General features: G+C 45.3%; 1 protein-coding gene across 1 annotated transcript in view; it reads right to left on the bottom strand.

Moving 5' to 3' along the window:
* Positions 1-27,115, bottom strand: part of LOC101941514 (cytochrome P450 4V2-like) — a 42,679-nt gene extending 15,564 nt beyond the window's left edge. Inside the window, exons 1-5 of the mRNA XM_065596798.1 lie at positions 26,986-27,115; positions 19,909-20,021; positions 10,781-10,866; positions 2,456-2,646; positions 1,924-1,993 (exon numbers count right to left, since the gene is read on the bottom strand). Coding sequence (XP_065452870.1) covers positions 1,924-1,993; positions 2,456-2,646; positions 10,781-10,866; positions 19,909-20,007 — 446 coding nt within the window. The 5' untranslated portion in view covers positions 20,008-20,021; positions 26,986-27,115. The remainder of the gene's footprint in view (positions 1-1,923; positions 1,994-2,455; positions 2,647-10,780; positions 10,867-19,908; positions 20,022-26,985) is intronic.
* Between the last annotated feature and the right edge of the window lie 432 nt (positions 27,116-27,547).

Below are 27,547 nucleotides of genomic sequence, written 5' to 3'. Positions count from 1 at the left end.
GGACAGAAGGGACCACCATATCATTCAGATTGACCTTCTGTATATCACAGGCCACCTCCACCATTCACACACTAAACTCAGCAATGGAAATGAGACCAAAGTATTACAGCCCAGAGGAGACTAGACTATTATGCGCCACAGAGAATAGTAGGTATTGAGGTGTACCAGTGCCAAAGGCCCATGCAATAGCAGGGAAATGAATAAATGAGGAATACCCAGATAATCCTGGCATGTGACCTGCCCCCACACACTGCAGAGGAAGGCAAAAACCATCCAAGGTCACTGCCAATCTGACTTGGGGAAAATTCCTTGCTGACCCCATATATGGTGATCAGTTAGACCCTGAGCATGTGAGCAAAAACCATTCAGCCAAGCACCTGCGAGACAGAATGCTGAGTGCCGCCTCAGAGCACTCCCTGGCCCTCCCTAGAACTAGGGGTCATCAAATAAAATTAATAGGCAGCAGGTTTAAAACAAATAAAAGGAAGTTCTTCTTCACGCAGCGCACAGTCAACTTGTGGAACTCCTTACCTGAGAAGGTTGTGAAGGCTAGGACTATAACAGAGTTTAAAAGAGAACTGGATAAATTCATGGTGGTTAAGTCCATTAATGGCTATTAGCCAGGACGGATAAGGAATGGTGTCCCTAGCCTCTGTCTGTCAGAGGATGGAGATGGATGGCAGGAGAGAGATCACTTGATCATTGCCTGTTAGGTTCACTCCCTCTGGGGCACCTGGCATTGGCCACTGTCGGTAGACAGGATACTGGGCTAGATGGACCTTTGGTCTGACCCGGTATGGCCTTTCTTATGTTCTTATGTTCCCTGTCCAATATCCCATTTCTAGCTGTGGCCATCTCTGATGCTTCAGAGTAAGAAGACCAATCATATCCTCTCCAAGCCTTCTTTTTGCTAAGCTAAACAAGACAAACTCTTCCTGTCTCCTCTCATAAAAGATAGACTTTCCATTCCCCTGATCATCCTATTAGCTCTTCTCTGCACCTGTTCCAGTCTGAAATAATCTTTCTTGAATATAGATTAACAGAACTGTACACACTATCCCAAATGAGATCTTACCAGTGCCTTGTCAATAGCATTAACACCTCTTTATCTCTAGTAGAAATGCCTTGCCCAATATATCCTAGTATTTGATTTGCCTTTTTCCACAGACACATCACATCACAGATGGCTCATAGCTATCATGTAACTGAGGGTTGTTCAAATATAATCTTATATAACCTCTTAGGATCTGATACTCATTTATCTCTGGCAGCATAAAGGAGCCTGGAAGCAAGAGTAAATTAAAGATGCACCCACTTTATGCTACTAGAGTAGTATAAAGGGACTTTAGTGCAAATGAGAATAAGGTACTTTAACTCCACATTAGGCCATATTTTATGTTGACATATGCAACATGCAACTCCACTGAAGTCATGCACTGTAGCACTGCACCTTGTGTAGGTTTTTTGGTTTTGTTTTTGTTTTTTGGTCTGGTTGATTTTTGTTTGTTTGTTTGTTTTTTAACAGTAATTCATCCTGGGTACAAAACGTTACCATTCTAATCAGATAGCATTTCACTCCCACTTTGCCCAGTGGGAATTATTGTACAAGGTGCAAACCAACAGTGAATTGGGCCCAATGTGGGATTCAGTGTCCCACCCCCCAGAGAAGGCTCAAAAGAGCCATGGTGACTATTCCAGCCAACATTAGCCATGGAGAGGCTGAACTGCAACTGAAACCTGTTCACAGGTTGGAGCAGCTGGCCTTGTGCAGCCATTATAGAGGTCTCATCTGTGCATGGACAGCTTACACAGGTTCTACCATCGACCTGACACTCTACCTCCATATACAGCCTCCCTCATCCCCACAAATAAGCAAGGGAGGACTTAGGTGGCACAGAAGGCCTTGTGCAGGTCTACACTCACTTATAAACAGCACGGACATATTCAGAATCCCCATTTTTCTGTGCACCCACATTCTTGCCCATCGCAGTTTCTAGAAAAAAAGAAAAGAAAAATTTCATAAAGTTAACTGGGTGAAAAGTTAAATTCATTGACAATATACTGCCACGTGTTGCATGAAAGCATTGAAGCCATTTACATCCTCATCTTATGGCATTTCTCTTTTTTTAGAATGTGTACTCTCTTTGTGAGTCTAGCCCTATTACCCCTATTCCTTTAATTCTCCCTCAGTTTACATTCCATATCCCTGTTTTACCCCATGGATAAAGGATTCTCATAACACAATATTTGATTGTTAAGACAGATACAAAAATAATTAAAATAGAAAAGATGCATTCAGGGTAGATAATACAGAAGTATTGTTACAAGACAGGCAGGGCCTTTTTGTCAGTTATCTCAACTAATTAAATTGCAGCATTATAACTTCTCTACTTTTAAGTCTCCTTATCATTTACATCATGTTTATAGCAACTGCTGAATCATCACCAGGATTTACCACAGATTATATCCAGGGCACAGAGAGTGATGTCTAAAAAGCAATCAAAGGGCTCTTTGTCAACGTGCTTTTCAAGTTTATCAACCAAAATATTGGCTTGTTCATTTATAACTTCTAGAAAATCAGCTAAGATTGTGAAATGGAATGTGGGAGTTATCATTTTCCTTCTGGAACGCCACTTATCTCCAGTGCTACAAAATAAAGCATTGAAAATTAAGTATAAACAACTCATCAAAAAGGAAATAATGAAACTCTTGAGTAGTTACAACTTGTAGATAGATTCTTAAAGCTAAAATTTTAGAAGGTTGCCAATAGCCAATCATAGAATATCAGGGTTAGAAGGGATCCTTAGGAGGTCAACTAGTCCAAACCCCTTCTCAAAGCAGGATTAATCCCCAATTATTGTTTTTGCTCTAGATCCCTAAATGGCCCTCTCAAGGATTGAACTCACAACCCTGAGTTTAGCAGGCCAATGCTAAAACCACTAAGCTATCCCTCCCCCTTGCTTGGCCAGCCCATCTTCATTAATGACATTGATGACTAGCTCTAATGATTTGTAACATTTTTCATACATAAATTAATGTCAGTAGTTGCAGCCAGCACCACTCAACATAACGGGCAAAGTGGAAGTACGTTTTGCTACAAAACTCTTCTAATCATATAGTACTACTGACAGCTTGCTGCTAACTGTAGCTGCTGCAAGACAAATACTGTGAACAAAGTTACATTAAGGCAAGGGCTGACTGAGAAGGCACTTGGGGTGGAAGTGGGTGAGGTGAAGGGTAAATAAAAAGCCCTTTATTAAATATTTGGTATCCCAGCCTGGCTAAGTCCATCTTCATTGATAATCATAAATGGTGGCTGCTCTCATTTTTCCACTGTGTAGAAAAGTGAGGGTTAGGGATAGTTATAGCCTAATATGGGTCTAGTTTTTGGCATCAGTATCATCTTCCAGCTATTACTCAGAGAAGAGGATTCATCTCCCACAGAGCTGTTAAGGTGGTGGGACAAATACTGGGCAAGTATATGTTTCTGTGGTCCCTCCCCCCTGCAGGGAATCAGCACACAAGTAGCTGTTTCCATTGCAGTGAGTCCAAATAGTTTCTCCTCTTCCCACGGAGCTCTTTTGGGATACTTGATCCCAGCCTCCCAAGCCATCCAGTTCAATGTGGAGTGGATCAGGTCTACTCCACTGCCCTGTTTGCTAGAGTGTCTAATGAGGCTTCTCCAGTCCCCTTTTGCTGGAGTTTGAGGTATGGATGTGCTTGATCTTGTCTGATCATAACAATAGGCTGGCCAAATGAGCCAGTGGGACTTCTCCATTTAGCTACTCAGCAGCCTGTCTGCTCATTTTGCAATCTTAAGAGTAGACCTAGGCTGTGTCTCAGATAGCATCAGTACAGCACATGCTTGTTTTTAGTAGAACTCCCAGAACCCCCTAAACTTCCTTCCAATTTTTAAGTGATCCCAAACAGAGTATTTCCTTGAACCTGACCCTCCCTTTTCTATAGTGGAAATCCGGAACACAGCATTGCTATGAAATCATTCTCATGCTATGTGATATAGCCGCAGTGTTAGTTCAGTCCAAGATTCTAAAACAGCAAAAAATATGAACAAAATCATCAAAATAATTAGAAAATATCTGAAATGGCAGATACATGTTAGACAGGTGCTTGCAAAAGCAGTGTAAGCAAGTACTGTCACAAAAGAAGCAAGTGTCATTCTGGGATTTATTAACAAGTGTCATATGTAAGACATGGGAAATAATTGTTCTGCTCTACTTGGCATTGGTGACGCCTCAGCTGGAGCACTGTGTCCAGTTTGGGGCACTACACATGTGGACAAATTGTAGAGAGCCCAGAGAAGAGCAACAAAACTGATAAAATGTTTAGAAGCATGATCTATGCAGAAAGGTTGAAAGAACTGGCCATGTTTAGACTAGAAAAGAGAAGGCTGAGGGAGGACTTAATAACACTCTTCAAATATGTAATAGGTTGTTATAATAAGGACAGTGATCAAGTTTCCTCCATATCCACCAAGGGTCGGACAAGAAGTAATCAGCTTAGTTTGCAGAAAAGGAGATTTAGACTGGATATTAGCAAAAAGCTTTCTAGCTATAAGGATAGTTAAGTAGGGAATAGGTTACCTAGGGAGGTTGTTGAATCCCCATCACTGGAGGTTTTTAAGAATACAGTAGATGAACGCCTGTCACAGACAGTCCCTAGATATACTTAATCCTTCCTCAGTGTAGGAGGAAGGGCTAGATGACCTCTTGAGGTCACTTAGAGCCCTACATTTCTCTGATTCTATGCACAGTAGGATAGAGAGGGGGGAAATGGGGCCCATCCAGGCTCCTCCCTCACCCAGTCACCCAAGAACTCGCCAGATGTAGAATTGTGTAAGAGAGACACCTCCCTAATTTTGGGGTCACCAGGACTAATGGTGTCTCCCCTCCCTCCAGCCATGTGTCCTCTGAGAAAGAAACTGCAAGTCAGAACCAGCCAGAGAATGAATCTGGCAGAGCACCTGCAAAAGCAGTTTAACAGGGATCCATAAAACTGATAATATTTTCCACTGCTTTGACTGGACTTTCTCTGACCTGTGCTGTCTGGCTGTTTGCTCCAATCATCTCCTCCTCCTCTCACGTTCTCTTCACTTCAACCTCATGCCACATCTGCCCCTCATGTTACTTCTTTCCCTCTTCCCCTCACCTTTCTCCCTTCTCTTATCTTCCCATTTAGCACATATATCATTCACCACCACCACCATCCCATACACACTCACCCCAAAATAGGAAACTAACATGATAGAGTGTGTGATATCCCTTTCGCTGTGTCTGTCTTGTCCATGTAGGGTATGCTACACTTTGAGCTGGAGGTGTGAATTCCAGCTCAAGGAGATATCCCCACACTAGCTCTGATCGAGCTACCACAATAAAAATAGCATAGCCATGGCAGTGCAAGTGGTTAGTGTTGCCTGATTCTTTAGTGATTATCAATTATTATTGATTTCCAATTAATTCTGATTTAAAGAGCTGGGGGACTGTAGGGTTCTAGTCCCAGAATCAGGCACAATAGAATCAAGGTTATTAAGTTCAGTACCTGGTTAGGAATCCCAGTATGCACAATGGAGACACTCACACTAAGGGCAGAGCAAAACTTTAACCACTTTTATTAACACAATTAGTAAAGACAGAAAAGCTCCAAACCACATAAAAAGATATCAAAAATTCAGACTTAAGGTGATATCTTGCACCCATTCTTCACCTATATGTTCATATAGTCACAACCTTCCTTGGGAATTTGGTAGTAAGTGACAAAGGTCCAGCCCTGTCCCTGGCATGCCAAACTTGTCCGATGGTCCAGATCTCCCTCTTACATGGTGGTCTGGCCTCTTATAGAGCCTAGGGGCGGTCACAAATATTCATTCAAATGCCCAGCCTTCCTTGTCCATATTTAACTTCCTCACCCTAATAATGTTGGGGTATCTTTATCCTGTAGGTTAGTATATTAATGATTTCAACTAATTATCATATACATCAGTTCATTGCCAAGGCAAGTTCGTAGTTAAACATGTGCCAACATTTTATCCTAAAATATCAAAACCTAGTATCAATTCAATGTTCTTGTGGTTACCTGGTATAAACGTCCCCTTTAAACATACCTTTCCCAGTTCCCCAAAACTCCGGGTGATCTGTGCCAGAGTTCACAGGCCTCAAAGCCTTATGCTAAAAGTTTAAGCTCATGTCTTACAGGATACGGGCCTTTAGATTCCTTTGTGTAACTTCTGAGTAAAATAAAATGCTAAAGCTAGCTCCACTGGCTACACTAGCCACCCCAGGTATGTACCTAGCATCTTGGATGGATACATACTTAGTGCAGCTAACCCCTCCCATCATTCAGAAACACCGTGGCTACACTTGAAATAGCTTGGGTATGTCTCCTCAAGCTAGAATTTACACCTACAGTTTGAAGTGTAGACACTGCAAGCTCTTCAGGGCAGGGCACCAGCGTCTGACTGAATTCAGACATCTTCTTCAGAAGGTAAGTCTAGTTGGCTGTGAAGTACATAGGGCCTTATTAATAATTAATGTAATGCTACCATATTAGCTAAGGAGCTGCTCTGCAGCTCCAAAGACTTGGGGAGGATTCCTACTACTCCACTCCCATACAGCAGAGTGCGCAACATGTGCACTGTTGTCCTGGATTTGGGCATCAGAGGTTGAGAATGAGCTGCCCGTTTGGTGCTACCTGCTCTGAATCTAAGCCACTCTGCAAACCTGAAGGTAGGCAGTGTTATTCAGCACTTTGGGCAAGGAGACAGGAGCAATGGATTCTGTTCCAGGGTTGGCCACGGGCCTGCTCAAGTGTGACTTGGGAAAGCCACATCATCTCTCTATATCTCAGTTTCCTAGTCTGTAAAATGAGGATAATAAAATGTATCCTCCTTTATAAAGGCACTTGAAAATTGACATATAAGAGACAAGTGATTATTATTATGTATATGAATTGAAGCTATATATTTGTTGAGGAATATATAGTGTCTTAAGTGTTTGTATGCTCACCTGATACAATCAAAAGAAATGGACCCTCTGACATAGGCGTGGGAACTAGAGGTGCAGGGGGTGCTGCAGCACCCCCAGGTTTTACACAGAGCTCCGCTCCCAGCCCCACATGCGAGGTTCTGGCCCCATGCCCAGGGCTCTGCTTCTGGACCCCCATGCGGGATCCGGCTGCTGGCCCCGCTCCTGGGGTGCTGCTCCCAGACCCACATGCAGGCTCCCAGCTCCGTGCCCAGGGCTCCTCTGCTGCTGGCCCCGCATCCACCCCCAGCTGTGGTCCCAACCTTGCCCCCTTACCCCTGTCTGGATCCCCCCTCTAAGAGACACGGCTCTGCTCCTGGCCCCAGCTCAGGGGTAAAGGAGCTGGCTTTCAGCACCCCCACTATTAAAAAAGTGTTCCAGCACCACTGCCCTGTGACTATTATTATTACTAGCAATATTATCATAATGCCAAGGAGCCCTAGTCATAGACCATTGTTCTAGATACTGTACAAAGGCAGAACAAAAATATGGTCCCTGCCCCAAGAATCTTACAATCTACATATAAGACATGAGAGAACCGATGGAGACAGATAGATGGGGGAACACAAAGAAACAATGAGGCAAATGAGTATGAGTTCTCAGAAACATCAGCCTTAAACGCTTTCACCTTATTGTGTTCCCTTTGACAGACTGTTTCATGTCCCAGCAACGTTTTGAGCAAGCCACATTCTTCCTAATCTAAGCCCTATGGACAGAAACTCCAGAGAGCAAAGAGCTATTCACTCTCTCTACTGGTGAAAGGTGGGGGCCGGGGGGGGAGAAGAGTGCTCTCATAGAAGAGCTTCATTTGCACCCAAAATCCCTCTAGTGACACTTGGGAAGTGTGAAGGGGTATGTATCCCACACAGACCCAGAAAGGATTAACCTGGGCCTGAGAGGCCAGCCATCCTATCTGGCTATACCTAGAGATTGGGCCAGGTTTAACTGATGAAGAAGCCCAGATAGGGAGGGATGAGTGCTTAATATAAAGGAAGAAGTTTAAAGCAGAAGAGGACTGCTGGGAGGAAGTCTAGTCACTCTCTGGGAATACACAGCTTGTGAGGGGGAAACCAGGGGGTGGGAAAGTTAGCCTTGAGACCTTTGCATCAAGGGAGAAGGCTGGCAAGCAGCCAAGAGAGATGAAGCAACCACTAGGAGTGGAGCAGGCTCCAGTGGTAAAAAAGGGAGAAAGGTTGGCTAAGAGAAGGCCTAAGAACAGTCATGGTAACAAGAAGCCTAAGGAAGCAGAAGCAAGTAGTCTGAAGGAGCAGATCTTGGTGACTGGTTATATGATCCCTGTGAGGGAACCCTAGTGTACTGGGAGGGCCTGGGTTCCCCTACCAGCCACTGTAGAAGGCGGCACTGCGATGTCCTGTTCCTTTAAATATTTGGGTGCTCTGCACTTGTCCTTCCCAGTGCTGAGCCTCACTTCAGTTTTGATTTCTTGTTTGCTGCCAGAACAATGAAGCCATCACAGCAGGCATGTGTTTAAATCAGCTCCCCCTGTGTCTATGTCCTCTGCTGGGGCCAAAGATAATGGACATGAGTCCAGAGAAGGGGACAAGGATTACAGAGCCCTGAGAGAAAGGTATGAGGATAACAGGGTCCAAAGGTGGGGCTGAAGGCCTTGTTATAAGGGTATTGGGTTTATCTGGGTAGCGTTGGCAGCGCAGCTGGCTCTGGCCGGGTGTCGCAGCTGCGAGCTCCTGCTGCTGGTAAGGGGGCAGGGAGCGGGGGGGTTGGGTAAGGGAGCGGGGGATTCTGGGGGGCAGTCAGGGAGGAGGGGGCGGTTGGATGGGGCGGAGGTTCTGGGGGGGCAGTCAGGGGATGAGGAACAGGGAGGGTTGGGAGTGAGAGTCCCGGGGGGCCAGTCAGGGGGTGGGGATGTGGATAGGGGTCAGGAGTGCAGGCAGGGAGCAGGGAGGGTTGGATAAAGGGGTGGGATCTCGGGGGACAGTTGGACAGGGGATCATGGGAGGGGGTGGTCAGGAGACGAGGAGCAGAGGGCGGATGGATAGGGGGTGGGAGTCCCGGGGGGGCTGTCAGGGGGTGGGGGGGTGATTAGGGGTCTGGGCAGTCAGGGGACAGGGAGCAGGGGGTTTGGATAGGGGGCGGGGGCCCAGGGAGGGGGCGGTTAGGGAACAAGGAGCAGGGGGGTTTGGATGGGTCGGGAGTTCTGAGGGGGGCAGTCAGGGGGCAGGAAGTGGGAGGGGGCGGATAGGGGGCAAGGGCCAGGCTGTTTAGGGAGGCACAGCCTTCCCTACCCAGCCCTCCATACAGTTGCGCAACCCCGATGTGGCCCTCGGGCCAAAAAGTTTGCCCACTCCGGTGCTAAAGGGTCCTAAATCAAGATGTTTTGACAGAACCATATTCTGTCAGAATCTGCAGTTTGTCAAAATTGAAACAATTTGCAAAATTGGGTGGATTTCACCAGAATTTTGTTTCAAAATAAAACCGGGGGGGAAAGTTCTGACCTACCTGAAATGTTCCATTTTGACACTCTCCGAATGAAATACTTTGATTTTTTTTTTGTTTTGAAATGACAAGTGATCTCTACCAAAATACAGTTAACAATGCCACTTATAAACATTTACTTTCAAATACCGTGGGAGTTTTTTATGATTAATATTGTTCATGTATGTAGCCATATTGAGAAATTACACCACATATAGCGTTGACTTGGACCTCACTGATTTCAATGGAAATAAGGGAATTTGGCTCATGACCATAAAAAGATAAACGAATTTATGAAAGAGCACTTTCCAGGAGGTAGTATGTATTACCCCTTATACTGCACATGTAGATAGGACAATCTCTTCTGATCAATTAGCAGTAAACAAGGGGTATAGTCCACACTCATTCTGGGCATGAATTACCTCTGTTAAAATATAAAAAAAAATTGTTTAGAGTCTTTCTAGGGGTTTTCAGTATCATAGATCTTGAGGGTTAGAGCTAGGATGGGTTAGTTCAGCTGCGTCAGTTTTAAATATGAATCCTTTAATCTAAGGCAGTAACCAGCAGGGGTGTCCCAAGAAGTTCTTTGCATGGTATGCACAACTGAATTACTGTCACTTTAACTTAGCATGGTGTCTACACATACACTTTTTTAGGTTACATTTAGCAGCAAAACAGGCAACTAATACAAACAAAATTTCAATGAGTGGCAGTGCAACCCAATCATGGGAGTGCAGCACGGCTTAGGTTTGGCCCGGCAGCCCCTTCTTGAGGGGTGCAAACAGCGGGCACATGGCTCCCATTGAAGTTCATGAAGGTGAGTCTGAGCACAGCTGGGAGCTGGATCACTAAGAGTACTTGTATCATTTGTGTGGGGATACTAACTGATTTTGCTGGATTATAATTGGCTGATATTCTTTTGTTGAAGAATTGAAAGTTGTTTCTATCAATTATGAAAACTCGAGCTCTGTACATGGTCTTGCTACATCATTTGCTCTAAAGTCCCATTCACATTCTTCACATCACATGACCTTTTCAAGAACTGCTGTTTTTTCTGGGCTCCTGATTGTGGCAGAGAGACCCCGTTTTAGAATACTACAGGATACACATGGCTCTTTGCGCATCTGTTCTTTTTATTCCAATATTTATACCATAACTAAGTTATTATTCTGCCTTTTTGCAAATAAAATGTAACATTATAGTCTTAAGGCACTCCATATACATTATAACTTAAAATTAAACTTTGCATAACTTTAAAGGTACATGACTCTATTTGTATATTACTATACCTTGTTAGAAGTCCTGTGCCAAGCCATGGATGCAGAAATTTGTATAGATAGGATTTTTCTATGTGTTTCAAACTGCTTAGAATAACCTACCAAAAGAAGAAAAGAGGGAGGGGAAATCTCTCTTTAGAAGAAGTTAGTAAAATTGCTCACTCATTCTATTTTGTAAGAGGACACTTGCAAGGTATGGCCAAAACTATGACACACATGGCTCAGTCAATAAAGCTAGTCTGAAAACTTTGATGGAACCATTTTCTGTTCAAAAATGCAGTTCCAGTACAACTGAAATGCTTCCGAAAATCATGTTGATTTCACTGAAATATTATTCTGGAGGGGAAAATGTATTAAACAACTTCTGACAATGTCAAAACGTCCTGTTTTGACATTTTTGGAGTGTAATATTTCAGATTTTCATTTTGAAATGATTATTGTAGTACAAAATAAAGAAAATTGGACATGAACATATATTGTAATAGCAGTTAAAAGGTCAGAGGAATGAAATGGTAGCCCCATTTTTTGGCTGGATTGTCATTAATGTAACTGCAAAAGTGCAAGAGTGGCTCTAGAGGCAGTTTTACTCCTGTCCATGGCACAGGGCAGAATGGGATCCTATGGGTAGCATTGTATTAGCTTGAAATTTTGGTATGTATGCTTGGAGACTGAATTGCATACATACCTAGAGGCTGATGGTAGTGGGTACATTTTATACACTGAAATACATAAACAAGTGTCCTGATAGTGACAGAAGAGATACCTGAACAACAGAGATCCCTTAAGGCTGGTTTAATTACACACCCTCCTTTACAAAATAATGCCTGTTGTTTTAATTAAACACATTTTTTTCAGTTTTAATTTAATTGATGTGTAAATTACATTATTTCCATGAGATAGACCAAGGGTTCTCAACCTTTTTCTTTCTGAGGCCCCCCCCATAACATGCTATAAAAACTCCAGGGTCCAGCGGGGAAGTGGGGGACGTGGGGCTCTGGGCCGGGGTGGGTGGGTCAGGCATAAGAGTAGTTTGACTTCTATTTTGGGTGGGCAGGGGCCAGCAGGGTTTGAGCCAGCTCTGCACGGCGGGGTCTATGGAGGGAGCGCCACGTCCACCTCGACTCACCTCAGCAGGCCACCTAGCCTGTCTGGGTTGTGCGGAAATGGGGGTGTGACGATGCCCCCTCATAAGGCTTTATGGAAATATGCTTGTGAATATATATATATGACATAATTGGAATATGTTTTATGCTACATATGCCATGTAACATATCTATGTAAAGGTTATGATCTACTGAATATATTCACCCTATTTGTATGTGTAACCCTTCTGCCCATCTAAGTTGGCAGCAACAAGGGCCGGGTTCTGTATCTAGGGGTTCCGTTTCAATAACGCAATGCAAAACCGGCTCGAGCCCCCACCCAGTGACCTGGGACAATTACATATCACCCCCTCTGGGGTGCCTCTAAGAGGCAATACTTCCCCTCTTGCAAGCACGGAGTCTGAGTGTAACAGAAAATGTTTAATAACATGAGGTAAATGACATCAGCATTAAATTGGAAAAAACACCACAAACAGGATTCATAACACAAACCATGAGCAAAAAACCCACCCCAGCAAGTTGGGCTGTGTCCTTTCCCTTGGGTTCTTGAAACCAGCAACCCAAGGATCACCAAAGTCCCAAAAGTCCAACAACCCCCCAAAGTCTCTGTCCCTGGTCAGCGCAGCCCCAGAGTTCGGGGGAGGGGGGGGTGCACACAGGGCGTTAAGGGGCACCTTACGTGATCCGAGGCCGACGGGGTTCTACCGCAGCCTTCACCACGAGCCGCTCCACTCCACCAGCTGTCCCGTGAGCTGCTCTGGCAGCTGCTCCACTCTGCTCACCGACCTGTGAGCCGCTCAGCTCTGCTCCACTTCAGCCGTCCCTTGGGCCGCTCCCACAAGGCTCCGCTCTGCTCTGCTCTGCTAGCTGCTCCTCCAGCCGCTCCGCTCCACTCCACTCCACTCCACTCACCAACCTGTGAGTCGCTCAGCTCCACTCCAACCATCCCGCAAGGCTCCACTCTGCTAGCTGCTCTGCCAGCCGCTTAGCAATATAGCTTCAGGCTTCCCCACTAGTTAACACAGCCTCAGTGATCTCAGCTCTTTTGTGATTTCAGCTCTTAGTGATTTCAGCTCATAGTAGGGGAGCCCCAGTGCTAGTGCACCATTGGCCCAAAGTGAATGCAGCTCAGCAGTCTGTAACTAGACTTCTAATGGAATCAAAGTTAGCTCTGATATTCAACAGTGGAGAGAGGAGGTAGTGCAATTGGTGTTTCAACCCCTCAGAGAGGGCCCATACCATCAGGTACAAATACCTGTCCCCATCCTCTCTCCCTTCACTGGGTTTTGTAACCCATGCCCCTTGTCAAGCAAGTGCTACTTAGGTAATGGTGAAGGACTCACTCAGTCCTTCTGTCATACAACAGGTTCACTGCCCTTGATTCACAGAATCAGGGTAACAAAACTTTATTCTTCCTGCCCCAATAACAGAGAACTTGGGGATCCCACACCAGCCAAAGTAACCACTTTGAGTTGCTGTTGTTTCCTGCCAGGCGAGTGGGTGTGCCTATGCAAACAAGATCAGCCCCTGGAGTTCTTTTCCACACTCGCCATAATTCACCACCAGATGTCAGCGTAGAGCTCATCCTGACTCTGCTTACATATGCATGTATCATTTTTGTATTCAAAGTTATGAATATTGGCTGTGTACTTGCTTGATTTTTAAGTAGCCTTAGTAAAGCATTTGGTCAGCTTCTTGAGAAAGGGATATGCAAGTTAAGTGCCCAATCAAGAAGCAATTAATGGACAATGGATCTTGGAAGGCTCCAATCCACATAAGAAGTCTACATGAGGACGTTCAAGCTAGCATGTGAGCCATGGCTGCTACCTGTAAGTTCTGAAGTATCAGAGGGGTAGCCATGTTAGTCTGGATATGTAAAAAGCACATGTAAGTTCTGTGACTGGCCCATGTGACTCCAAAACTCCATCTTGTAGCTGGAGTTTGCATAGGAGAGAGGAGGGGGTCTCCACCCACAAGAGAAAGTCTATTTAAACCCGTGGGAGACCCCTCCATTTTGTCTTCAGCTGGCTAAAAAGATAGCCTCTCCACCCCCAAGGATACCTGAAAGAAACTGGAATAAAGGACAGTAACTACAGGGGGCGTGAGTGATTGCTGGACCCAGACTAGAAGGAGGCTACTCTGTAAAAGGAAGCTTACTGGAATTCCTCTAAGGGTGAGGTTAACCACTTAAATCCTACTTTCTGTATTTAATAAAATCATTTTTTACTTATTAATTAACCCAGAGTATGTATTACTACCTGGGGAGGGGGGCAAACAGCTGTGCATACCTCTCTATCAGTGTTATAGAGGGCAAACAATTTATGAGTTTACCCTGTACAAGCTTTATACAGGGTAAAACGGATTTATTTGGGGGTTTGGACCTCATTGGGAGTTGGACATCTGAGCGTTAAAGACAGGAACACTTCTTAATTGGCTTTCAATTAAATCTGCAGCTTTGGAGCATGTGGTTCAGACCCTGGGTCTGTGTTGGAGCAGACTGGTGTGTCTGGCTCAACAAGACAGGGTGCTGGAGTCCCAAGCTGGCAGGGAAAGCAGGGGCAGAAGTAGTCTTGGCACATCAGTTGGCAGTTCCCAAAGGGGTTTCTGTGATCCAACCCATCACAGGGGGGGTGCAACCAAAAATTACACTGTTCTACAGCCAAAATGCTTCTGAAATAAATGTAGTCAAACTATACTAATTCTGGGTCACTGAGAACGAAAATGATGCTTAAAATTGTTGATTGGCTCTAGTTTTCAAGATATGCTATTGAGTCAGTATATACGACCCTTGACTTGGGAATAGCAGAGGATAAGTGAGTTATAAAGGGAAGGGATCTCAATTTAAACCAGAAATGACTAAAATACATCTTTGACTGGATCTATGAATAAATCTATGACTGGGTTTGGACAGTACTTGCTTTTTAGGCAAAACAATGAATGATGCAATCTGAAGCTGGTATTGCGTCATACATGATATAAATTGCATCATGTTATTCCTAGAAGTCATGGATGATGCAATCATAACGAAGCTTACATCACTCTGCTGAACAAATTGCCCTATATCAGCTCTAGAAATCATACAGTGTCATGCTCTCTTATTTGTCAGTGTTTGATTTTGCAAAGGGACACATTTCTGTTTAGCCAAAGTGAGCAGAGATGCCTCGTACTTGTGTGAACAGTGCAGATAGCAGAAGTTATGTTTGTGGTGAAGTGACTATTGCATCAGAAAAGCGCAGTATAACCACTATGGTTAAGAAAGCCTATCATCTTTATTTTGGCTGCAAAATTGGAAATCAGGACAAGAGGTGGGCCCCACACATATGCCACAACACTTGTGCAACAAATCTTTGCTAGTGCTTGAACAGGAAAAGGAAATCTATGCCTTTTGCAGTGCCAATGATTTGGAGAGAGCCAACAGATCATACCAGCAATTGTTACTTCTGCATGGTGCCTCCAGTTGGGAAAGGTGTGTCAAAGAAGAAAAAGTGGACTGTGCATTATCCAAACATTCCATCAGCTATACGCCCAGTACCCCACGGAGAAGGATTGCCGGTTCCTGATGCACCAGAATCATTCTCACTTGAGTCAGACGAGGAAGAGGAAGAGGATGAAACTTCTGGTCCTGAACCATCACTGTCACAGGACCCACATTTTCTCCCCTCCTCCTCCTCTGAACCACACCTCATAACACAAGGTGAACTGAATGACCTTGTCAGGGATTTGGAACTACCCAAGAGTAAGGCAGAGCTGTTGGGCTCCAGACTACAGCAGTGGAATCTCCTGGCAGGTGATGTTAGGGTTTCCATGTTCCGTGACTGTCAAAAGGATCTTGTCCCATTCTTCTTCATGGAAGGTGATCTTGTAGCCTGCAACAACATCGATGGTGTGATGGCAGCCCTCAACATCGTTCACGATCCAGATGAGTGGAGACTGTTCATTGATTCATTGAAGATGAGTCTTAAAGCTGTTTTACTGCATAATGGCAATGTTTTGCCATCAATTCCAGTTGGTCATGCAGTCCATATGAAGGAAACCTATGACAACATGAAACAACTTTTGAGGTGCATAAACTATGACCAACATCAGTGGCAGCTTTGTGGCGATTCGAAGGTTGTTGCTCTCTTGCTTGGTCTGCAGACTGGATACACATAGTACTGCTGTTTTCTCTGCGAATGGGATAGTCGTGCAAGAGATTCCCACTACATCAAGAAAGATTGGCCACTCCAACAGTCATTGGAGCCTGGGAGGAAAAGTGTTCAGCATCCACCACTTGTTGAATCAAGGAAGATTTTGTTACCACCCTTACACATCAAGCTGGGTCTGATGAAGAACTTTGTCAAGGCCATTGACAAAACACAAGCAGTTTTCAAGTACCTCCGTGGAAAATTTCCAAGCTTAAGTGAAGCTAAGATAAAGGAAGGTGTCTTTGTTGGTCCTCAGATTCATGAACTTCTTCGAGATGATGCATTTGACCATGCACTGCGTGGCAAGGAAAAGACGGCATGGAAAGCCTTCCAGTTAGTGGCAATCAATTTTCTCGGAAACAACAAGGCAGACAACTACAGGTTGTTGGTGGAAAACCTCCTCAAGGCATACAAAAGCCTTGGTTGCAACATGTCACTAAAGATACATTTTTTGCACTCTCATCTAGATTTTTTTCCACCGAACTGCGGAACAGTGAGTGACGAGCACGGCGAGCGATTTCACCAGGACATTGCAACAATGGAGAAACACTATCAGGGCAAATGGAGCCCATCAATGCTTGCAGACTATTGCTGGACAGTGAGAAGAGATGCTCCATTTAATGAATACAAGAGACAAGCCAAGAAGCGCCGAGTAGACACTGAATAGGACTAAACTATGTACATAATAGTTTTTTGCCTTTTGTTTCATAATAAATTTTATTTATATAACCCTTTTGCTGATTTTTAAAGTGTTCCATAAACAGGACAGGTGAAATATTATCATGTAAAGCAACCATAAACACATGAAAATACCTAGGTTTACAATTTATGATTAAAACTCTACTATCTACACAATATACATAGACATAAAATGTAAAAACTTAAATGTCTTAGAAACAGTAGCCAATCAGTTGTTTTAATTGTCATATTTGAATTCAGCACATCAAAATACATAATAAATAGCACATTTTATCTTTGAAGCAGATGACTTCTCAAAAATTGTAGACCAGTGTTATAACTCAAAGGTGGGAGACTCAGCTCAAAAAGTTTGAAAACAGTTCAGGGTGCAGGGAAAGGGATACCTAAGGGCTGTGTGCAGGCAGAGGAGTAGCTCAGGGTGCAGGCAGGGGGGTAGCTAGGGGTTGTGTGCTGGGAGGGCTCCCCTGGAGCCTCTCTGTTCTCCGAGGGCTCTGCCAGCCATGGAGCTGGGTCCCCCAACCTGGGTGACTCTTACTGACTGCGTGAGCAAAGCGGGCTGGGAGCAGAGGAGCAGCTTCAACCCGCTGCACCAGCAGGAGACGAGGGAATGCCATGGCTGCCTGCTCCATGGCACCAGCCAGAGCAGCAGGTGTCCCGCACTGCCCAGTTCTGTCTTCCCACCTCTGACCTGGCCAGGGGATGAGGAGAGAAGGAGGTGGAAGGGGTGTGTGAAGCTGCTCCGTGACTGCGCTGCTCTTGCAGTGTAGTTTGGGGGGCAGGGGCAACACCCCTGTGCCTCCCAACTCTGCCCAGGGGCTCAGGGCTTCTGCTGCATGGGGAGCACTGTGGGGCAGGGCTCTGGGATTTAGCCCCACTGATCCTGGCTTCAGCCCCGTGGAGGGCACCAGTGATTGGGGCTTCAACCCTGTGGGTCCTGGCTTCAGCCCTGTGGGACGTGCTGGGGCTTGGACTCTCGGTTTTAGTCGCAGGGCCTCACAGCCCCCTTGAAAGGGTTTGCGGACTCTCTGTTGAGAACCGCTGAGATAGACTGTCCATACTCAAGTCCTGTACAGAGATTTCTTTGTATTTATTTTATTTATTTAATAAAGTGCAATGTATCTCACCCATATATCACTTGCTAATAAGAACAACTGTACATCAAAGATGATAGCACAACACTGACATTTGAAAACTAGTGGATCCTTAACACAGTTCTGCATTCAGAACCTATTATGTTGATAATGCAAAGTGAAGTTCAAGGTTTTCCACAGTCCAAAACCTGGATAAATATTTCCTCTCACTTAGTCAAGAATAATAGAATATCAGGGTTGGAAGGGACCTCAGTCCAACCCCCTGCTCAAAGCAGGATCAATCCCCAACTAAATCACAGAATCACAGAAGTATTTTTAATCAATGTAAAGACATACAAGAAGAAATTTTGCATTTATCTCCAAGCAAACTACAAACCATTCAGGGCTAGACTGCACTATTTGCATGCTGCCATAGTAAAGGGGATGGTACTCACACCCCTGCAGTGAGAACACCAGGAGTATTGTGTCTCAGTTGCATTGACATGGAGTGATTTGTGTCATCCCTTTAGCTCACGCAACATACTCCTAGGAGGAGCATCTGGCATGCAGTCCCTGTGCTCCACTACCTGCCTACGTAACACAGACAGACCCCGGTCATTGGTGGGCGGGATCGTATCTGGGACCTCTGGAGTTTAGTGCATGAGCCTCTACTACATGAGCTAAAAGCCATATGGCTCTTAGCTAAGTCTATAGAGCAGACTTATTAATATCTTTCTCTAAGTGGTCTCAGTGCCACTAAATGGGACAGAACACCACACCCAAGAGGTGTGTGGGTTACACCTAGAGTTATAATGCCCCTGTGTAAAGGGAAACTGGGGGCGGACCAGCATGAAGCCTAGACTCTAGACCCATCAAGAAGTTTTAAGACTGGTGTCAGTGCTGCATGGCCAGCTATTTGCAATCTTTTCTGTAAATTCTGGAGATAAAGCAACTTAAAATTTTAAATTAGGGAATAACTATAATGATTAGTTAAATCCCTGAATGTGCTCAGATTTGCTCACTCAAGCAAAGAGGAAACAAAACAAAAAAAAGTGAAACAAGATTATCTCAGTATTGCAGTTTACATTTTATATTCATAGATTCATAGATTCTAGGACTGGAAGGGACCTCGAGAGGTCATCGAGTCCAGTCCCCTGCCCGCATGGCAGGACCAAATACTGTCTAGACCATCCCTGATAGACATTTATCTAACCTACTCTTAAATATCTCCAGAGATGGAGATTCCACAACCTCCCCAGGCAATTTGTTCCAGTGTTTAACCACCCTGACAGTTAGGAACTTTTTCCTAATGTCCAACCTAGACCTCCCTTGCTGCAGTTTAAACCCATTGTTTCTGGTTCTATCCTTAGAGGCTAAGGTGAACAAGTTCTCTCCCTCCTCCTTATGACACCCTTTTAGATACCTGAAAACTGCTATGTCCCCTCTCAGTCTTCTCTTTTCCAAACTAAACAAACCCAATTCTTTCAGCCTTCCTTCATAGGTCATGTTCTCAAGACCTTTAATCATTCTTGTTGCTCTTCTTTGGACCCTTTCCAATTTCTCCACATCTTTTTTAAAATGCGGCGCCCAGAACTGGACACAATACTCCAGCTGAGGCCTAACCAGAGCAGAGTAGAGCGGAAGAATGACTTCTCGTGTCTTGCTCACAACACACCTGTTAATACATCCCAGAATCATGTTTGCTTTTTTTGCAACAGCATCACACTGTTGACTCATATTTAGCTTGGGGTCCTGTCTTCCACTGACATGTACATAAGCTTCAGTCAGCGGCACATACAGTACACATAGAAATAAAGGGGAAAGAGACCCATTCATGGCAAAAACATTAAATACATTTCTTAAATTTTTATACTGGAATTTTCCTTGGCAATTTGCTCTTTATATTGAAAATGTATTAGCACCGGTTCACAAATTGTTGCCTTTGAACCTTGAAATTACATCAGTTCAAATATTTTGACACTCCTGATTGATAAATTACACTAAGGGAATTTCTGACATGTTTTGTGCTACAATTGCATGACTTGTACAAACAGATTTATTAAAAATGAGACAGGAACACTCACCTCAACAGTATCTGGGTGATATAAAAACAGAAAAGGCAATGGTCCTAACCAAAGTTTTAACAGTGGTTGATTCCTGAAATCTTCATAGTATTGCATCATTTGCTTAAAGAAATCTGGAAGAGAAAATCTGTTTGAATGGGCCAAAACCAGAACTTCTGTGATTAACTGATTATAAATTCACTGTAGTATTACATTTGCTACTTTAACAAAGCTGGTTTGTTTGCACTTATTTATTATTTTGATTACAGTAGCATTTAGGAGTCCCAACAGAAATCATGGCCTTAATCTGAAAAGCACTCTACAGACACAAAGGAAGAGCCACTCCCCTGCTTGCAATCTAAACAGAAAGGATATATCCTTTTCAGTATCCAGAAAGATAATGGAGCAAATAATTAAGCAATCATAGAATATCAGGGTTGGAAGTGACCTCAGGAGGTCATCTAGTCCAACCCCCTGCTCAAAGGGGGACCAATCCCCAGACAGATTTTCGCCCCAGATCCCTAAATGGCCCCCTCAAGAATTTAACTCATAATGCTGGGTTTAGCAGGCCAATGCTCAAACCACTGAGCTATCCCTCCCCCAATTTGCAGACACCTAAAAGATAAGAAGGTTATAAGTTTCAGAGTGGTAGCTGTGTTAGTCTGGGTACGTCCAGACTACCCGCCGTATCAGCGGGTAGCGATCGATTTATCAGGAATCGATATATCGCGTCTCATTAAGACGCGATATATCAATCCCCGAGCGCGCTCCCCGTCAACTCTGGAACTCCACCGGAGTGAGCGGCGGTAGCGGAGTCGACGGGGGAGCCGCGGCTGTCGATCCCGTGCCGTGAGGACGGGAGGTAAGTCAGAATAAGATATGTCGACTTCAGCTACGGTATTTCCGTAGCTGAAGTTACGTATCTTACATCGACACCCCCACCCCCGCAGTGTAGACCAGCCCTCTGTATCAGCAAAAACAACAAGGAGTCCATGGGGCACCTTAGAGACTAACAAATTTATTTGGGCATAAGCTTTCGTGGGATAAAAAAATTATTCAGATGCATGGAGTGAAACATACAGTAAGCAGTATATATATTACAGCACATGAAAAGATGTGAGTTGTCTTACGAAGTTGAGGGTCAGTGCTAACGAGGCCAATTAAATTAAGGTGGAAGTGGCCTATTCTCAACAGTTGACAAGAAGGGGTGAATATCAAGAGAGGGGAAATTACTTTTGTAGTGCTAACGGGGCCAATGCAATCAAGGTGGACGTCGCCCATTTCCAAGAGTTGACAAGAAGATGTGAGTATCAGCAGAAGAAAATTACTTTTTGTAGTGACCCATCTACTCCTAGTCTTTATTCAGGCCTAATGTGATGGTTTCCAGTTTGCAAATTAATTCCAGTTCTGCAGTTTCTCATTGAAGTCTGTTTTTGAACTTTTTTTATTGAAGAATTGCCACTTTTAAGTCTGTTATTGAGTGTCCAGGGAGAGTGAAGTGTTCTCCGACTGGTTTTTGAATGTTACAATTCTTGATGTCTGATTTGTATCCATTTATTCTTTTGCGTAGAGACTGTCCGGTTTGACCAATGTACATGGCAGCGCTTGGGAAGGAACAATCAATTCACACATACAAAATGGGAAAGGAATGCCTAGGAAGGAGTACTGCGGAAAGGGATGTAGGGGTCATAGTAGATCACAAGCTAAATATGAGTCAACACTGTAACACTGTTGCAAAAAAAAAAAAAAAAGCGCAATCATTCTGGGCTGCACTAGCAAGAGTGCTATAAGCAAGACAAAATAATTATTCTGCTCTACTCCACGCTGATTAGGCCTTAACTGGAGTACTGTGTACAGTTCTGGGCACCACATTTCAGGGAAGATGTGGACAAATTGGAGCTAATGGACACCACCCAGAGGAACTCTGCCCAGAGACGTAAACAAATAAGTGATCAGAAATGGGCACCACAGTCACAATCACAAAGAACATTCCCATTTCAACCTCCTCCTCAACTGATAAATGGCCATTTTGGTCAGGACTAGGAGGAGACCCCAGAATATTGTGGGGGCCAAAAATAGGATGTGAATAAATAAAAAAAATGAGTGGAAAAGTCGAGCCAGAACCTCAACAGGAGAAGGAGGCAGAAAAGGGGCTTCAACTTGCAGATATGCATGCGCCAGGGTCTCCTTCTGTCACTGTGAGGCTAACGAACATTGATTTATTAGAAGGAGGGTTGTCCAGCACCAGTTTGTCATGGCAGGACTGCATTGTTTTATTTGAGGAATGGGGACCAGCATTAATAGATTGGGCATGGGGCCCAATATTAATAGATTGCCCCCCCCCCTTTGTGGTCCATTTCAGGCATGACCAGTCAGGTCTCAGATCCTCTGCTGTCACCTGTCTCTGGGTAGGAACCTGTGGCCCACTCCATTCTGACCAGGGGCTTTAAGGTTGCACAGTTCCCTGCCTCACACTGTGGATGTTCAAAGAAATCCAGCCTGCCTAACAGTCAGCGCCTTTTTCTCCAAGGGCTATGAACAATGTATTCCCAGCAGCTAGAAGTTACCACACAGCTTTGTATAAGCAAGCACCTTTATTCCTAATGTAAAAGCATTATAGAGAACACATAAAAAACAATGAAGTCCCTATACACATGCCAGAAGCTTACCAGAGGTCACCCATCAGTCTTATGGGGTCCTAGTAGGCCAAAGTCTTTCCAACCCTTCTGCAAGGGTTGGTGGCCCTCCTTGGAAAGAAGGTCCAGTCTGTTTGCTCCATCAGAAAAAAGGTCCTGTGTCAGTTCAAATTCATCCTTTTATACCAAAAGACTTTTCTTTGTACCCTAGTCTCTGGAAAACCCAACTGGAACCAGTACATAAAAAACACTCCAGTGGGTGGCACCTCTTTAGAGTTATTTAGTCTTAGTCACCTTAATCACCTCCTTCTGTTCTAGTTCCTGAAGGAGCAATGGTAAACCTCCCCTGTGGAGTAGAATACAATCATACATACAATTCCTGGCCCACAGTGATACATCACTTAACACAATTCATCCTCCCAAATATACTACACATGGTTACATTATCTATCATGTCTCCCCTAGAAATAAATGGGTGTCCCTAGGGTTTCCAACCAACATCCTAGGAGCACTCATGGGGAATTTTCTTCCATTACCTTGCATAATTTCACATTTTAACTATTCATATAATAAACATTCTTACAATCAAGCACACATCATTCAAAAATCTATACAGAGTAATTTGACAACCCTCCTGTGTAATTTCTCTCTTTAGGCCTGTAAGGGGATCTCAATCACCCGCTCTTACCCTTGTCACACCAAAGTTTTTGGATGTGAACTTGATACCTGGTGCTCCCACACCCACCTCCCATCCGACTTCTAGGGAATGTGTGTGGCGCCCTTTTGTACCTCAAGATACTGGCTGCCCTGAAGATGGGTGAAGTTTCTTCACCCCCCTTTGGAATATTCCAGGAAGTAAGTCTTTGGACAAAAGCGAGAAAGAAGGCAGGGTTGGCTCCCTGGAAAGCAAATCTTAACCATTCTTTTAACAGCGGGGGGTGGGGAGGTGGGCAAGAGAAATTCCTCAGACCTCCCCCATAGCCAAATTCTTTTCTCTGCTCCACCTCCTCAGAGATTGAGGCATGAGGACCTAAAATTTGACCTTATCTCAGCGAGGGGAATGAGTATTGATCCCCATACACTGAGTCAAGGTGAGCAACTGTTCTTCCCCAACCAGATTCAAGGTCCTTTACATTTTCACAGAGCACCAGGCAGCTCCCTACCTTACACTGTTGATAGCCCTTGGAGAGAAAGCAAAGCACAGGTACTGGCCTTCATGCACATTGGCTGGCTGAGGATATCAGTGTAAGACAGGGAGCTTTATAGCCTTAAAACCACCAGTCAGAAAGGAATGGGACAAGGGACCCTACCCAGAGCCAGGTGATGGCTGGAGACCTGAGACCTAACTGGGAACTCCTGAAGTGGACCAGACCATAGTGGGTGACCAAGTGGGGAGGAGGGAAATAAAGGTGCAGTTACCCTCAAACTGACACAGAGTATTTGTGACAATCAGGGTAAATAATTCCAATAATGGCCAATGCCAAGTGCTTCAGAGAGAATGAACAGAGCAGGTATTCATCAAGGGCTAGTCTACACTGGCAATGCTAAAGCGCTGCCGCGGCAACGCTTTAACATGCCTTGTGTGGTCGCAGCGCTGTGCTGGGAGAGAACTCTCCCAGTGCTCTTAAAAAACCACGTCAATGAGGGGCACGGCTCCCAGGACTGGGGCACTGTTTACACTGGCGCTTTACAACGCTGCAACTTGCTACACTCAGGGGCCAGCAAATTGCCAGTGTAGACAAGCCCCAAGTGTTCCATCCCATTGCCAATTCCCAGCATCTGTTTGTTTCCAAACTTTTATCCCTATGAGGAAGCAACTAAATTGGTAATTATCCAACAATTTTAGTATGACTCCTTTGTTTTTGCAAGAGATTCTAAGACATGTATCCTGGCAGTTGTTTTTAAGCATATAAACCAAGAAAGTAGACGTTTCAGGTCTATCTCATTTTAATTAGATGCATGGTTCCATGCATCTGAAGAAGTGGGGTTTTTTACCCACAAAAGCTTATGCCCAAATAAATCTGTTAGTCTTTAAGGTGCCACCAGACTCCTTGTGTTTTTGTGGATACAGCCTAACATGGCTACCCCTCTGATACTCATTTTGACAAAGCCCTGGCTGGGATGATTTAGTTGGGAATTGGTCCTGCTTTGAGCAGGGGGTTGGACTAGATGACCTCCTGAGGTCCCTTCCAACCCTGATATTCTATGATTCTATAATTGTGTTACTGACCTGACTGCTCATTTGACAAACCATCTCTCCTATATGTCTTAATTTGTACTGATGATATGGGCCATTATATATATTTAAACTATAAATGTGTGAAAAGGTGGCCTCTGAAAAAGGCTAACTTCTATGTCTTCTTGAACACCCAAAACAAAAAATAACAAATAAATTAGGGAAAACTAGGCAAAGATCAAAACAAATAATTTGTCCACAGTTAAGAGCTTGTTTACATATTCTAACAATAAACTCCTTAGAAATAGGGATAAACTGCCACCACACACTGAACCCTAAAGACATGTCAGCGGTTTCTGGGGGAGGTTTTCGTTGGTTGAAGTAGAGTCTCGGTAATACTGCCTGGCTGTTTTGCCTGGATCTAGAAATGCAGCAGGATGCCGAGTATTGAACTGTTTTGTTTTTGTTTTCAGCTTGGAAAAAAACTCTTTCACATAAAAACAACTCATTCCTACTCTATTATTCTATAACAACAATTAGTGATGGTGCCAGTCCAGCTCCACTGCTGCAAATAAGCTCCTACTTATACAGCCCCCGGAAAACCCCAGCCTCTTCCCGAGCACGTTACAAATGTCTATACCGCTGTACACCCTACTGCTGGGACTCATGCCCAGGGCATTGCGGTCACCCTGGAGAGAGGGTGCTTCAGCCAGCAGCTCCAAGAGGAAGAGGGGTTTGCAGGCAGTTACCGCTACGTCTCTGAGCGGCACTTCCCCTTTGCGCTCGAAGAGCAGAGCATTTCCCAGCAGAGGGTAACAGGGGCTGACCCCTGGAATCGGCTTCAGCGCCTTCCACTTCCCCAGGTAATCCAGCAGCAGGCGGAACGTGAAGGCTGCCAGCAGCGTGAAGAGCAGAGTGATGACTCCGGCCCCCCAGTAGAGCAGCCGGTCCCCGTCCTGAGCCAGCTGCAGAGCCCCCATCGCTGCCCCGAGCCCGGCCGCTGGGCGTGCACTGAGCCGCAGTCCCGAGGTGCTGCACCGAGCGTAGAACCCGGGCTCTGGCTCGGCTGCAACCGAGGGAAGCGGAGCCCGGGGGTGGGGCGCGCGGGGGTGGGGGAGAGGCCCGGGAACAAAGGAGTGGGAGGGAAGGAGGGATCCCCAGAGGCTGCATGAGGAGGGAGCAGAGCAGCAGAAGGCGTAGGTGCTGCGGGAGATGCTGCACCCCCTGGCGTGAAGTGGTTTCCTTCATATAGAGTTAACAGTTTGGTTCAATGGCTCTCAGCACCGCCACTGTACAAATTGCTCCAGCACCCCTGGGGAAGGAAACGCTGCTATGATCTGTGGCTGCCCTTTCTCTTTTTTTGTCTTTTGCAGGTAGTTAAAAAAGCCCCCCGCAAAAGACAAAAGTTTTGCCGAAGCAAGTGGCAGTGTGAATACGGCTTTGGCCTGGTCCCCACTAAGCCCCCACTTCGGACTAAGGTACGCAAATTCAGCTACATTAATAACGTAGCTGAATTCGAAGTACCTTAGTCCGAACTTACCGCGGGTCCAGACACGGCAGGGAGGCTCCCCCGTCGATGCCGCGTACTCCTCTCGGCGAGCTGGAGTACCGGCGTCGACGGCGAGCACCGGGATCGATCCCAGAACATCGATTGCCTGCCGCCGGACCCTCCGGTAAGTGTAGACGTACCCTTTGTCAACAGGAGCACTTTCCTGCTGACAGAGCTTATGCCACTCACAGGGCTGGAAGTATTTTGTTGGCAAAAGTGCCGACAAAATACTGCAAAAGAGCGGTCACACTTGTCGCTAAAAGCTCCATAGTGTAGACAAGCCCTCATTGTGTAACCTGGGATCTGCAGGAGAGTTTGACTAAGCAGCCTAGGATCTGAACTTGGAGGGTGAGGTGAGGTCTCCCTGTAGTTGTCAGTGACCCTAACTACCGCTGCTCATAGTTAGAGGGGTCAAACCATCTTTCACTCAGCTACAGCAGGGCCCACGGTACAACTCCCAGCCTTGTGGGCAACAGTGAGAATTAGGGTGACCAGACAGCAAGAGGGAAAAATCAGGATAGGGGGTGGAGGGTAATAGGAGCCTATATAATAAAAAGACCCAAAAATCTGGACCGTACCTATAAAATCAGGACATCTGGTCACCCTACTGAGAATACCTTCAGGACACAGGCAATATTACAGAGGGGAACAGGGACAAACCACAACCACCAACAAGAATCAGGCCAAGTATGAAAAGCTGGGATACACATTCTAGAAGGAACAACACACAACCATACCGAATTGGATCCATGGGCATGGAGGAGACTACCCCTAGCCATCTGTGTAGCGGGGTAAACACCTGCTCCTACCCTGAAGGGCTTGAAACCACCCCTGAAAGAGGGCTGCAGAGGTTAAAGGCAGCCCTGTAGAGAGCTGCAGCTCTAAAAGCTGGGCTGATTGGGGAAGCGGCTGCAGCTGGGCCACGCCCCATCAGGCCACAGCTGGGCTGTCTATAAAGGCTGGGAGCCAGGAGCTCAGAAGTCTCTCTGTGTGTTCAGAAAGAGAAGGGCCTGGCTGAGGAGCTCCAGCTGGGAAAGCCCCAGGCTGTGGCCTAGTAGAAGGCCAAGGGGTACTAGGGGTTGTAAAGGGCAGCCCGGGGTAGGCCAAGGCAGCAGGTCCAAACCCAACCTTGCCTGTGATGAGTGGCTGATACTGCAGTCTGCCCCAGGGCGTGGGGCTAGACGATGACTGGCAGTAGCCTTATACTGTGGCGAGGTGGGGGTTCCCCAGGGAGGAGAGATCCTAAGACTGAAGGGTTACTGCTAGGGGACAGCACCCCAGGTACAAGGGCACCGGGGT

This window comes from Chrysemys picta, chromosome 5 (assembly GCF_011386835.1).
Source record: "Chrysemys picta bellii isolate R12L10 chromosome 5, ASM1138683v2, whole genome shotgun sequence".
NCBI lineage: Eukaryota > Metazoa > Chordata > Testudines > Emydidae > Chrysemys > Chrysemys picta.
The sequence above is the reverse complement of the archived record's forward strand: the minus strand, read 5'-3'. Positions and strand labels throughout refer to the sequence as shown.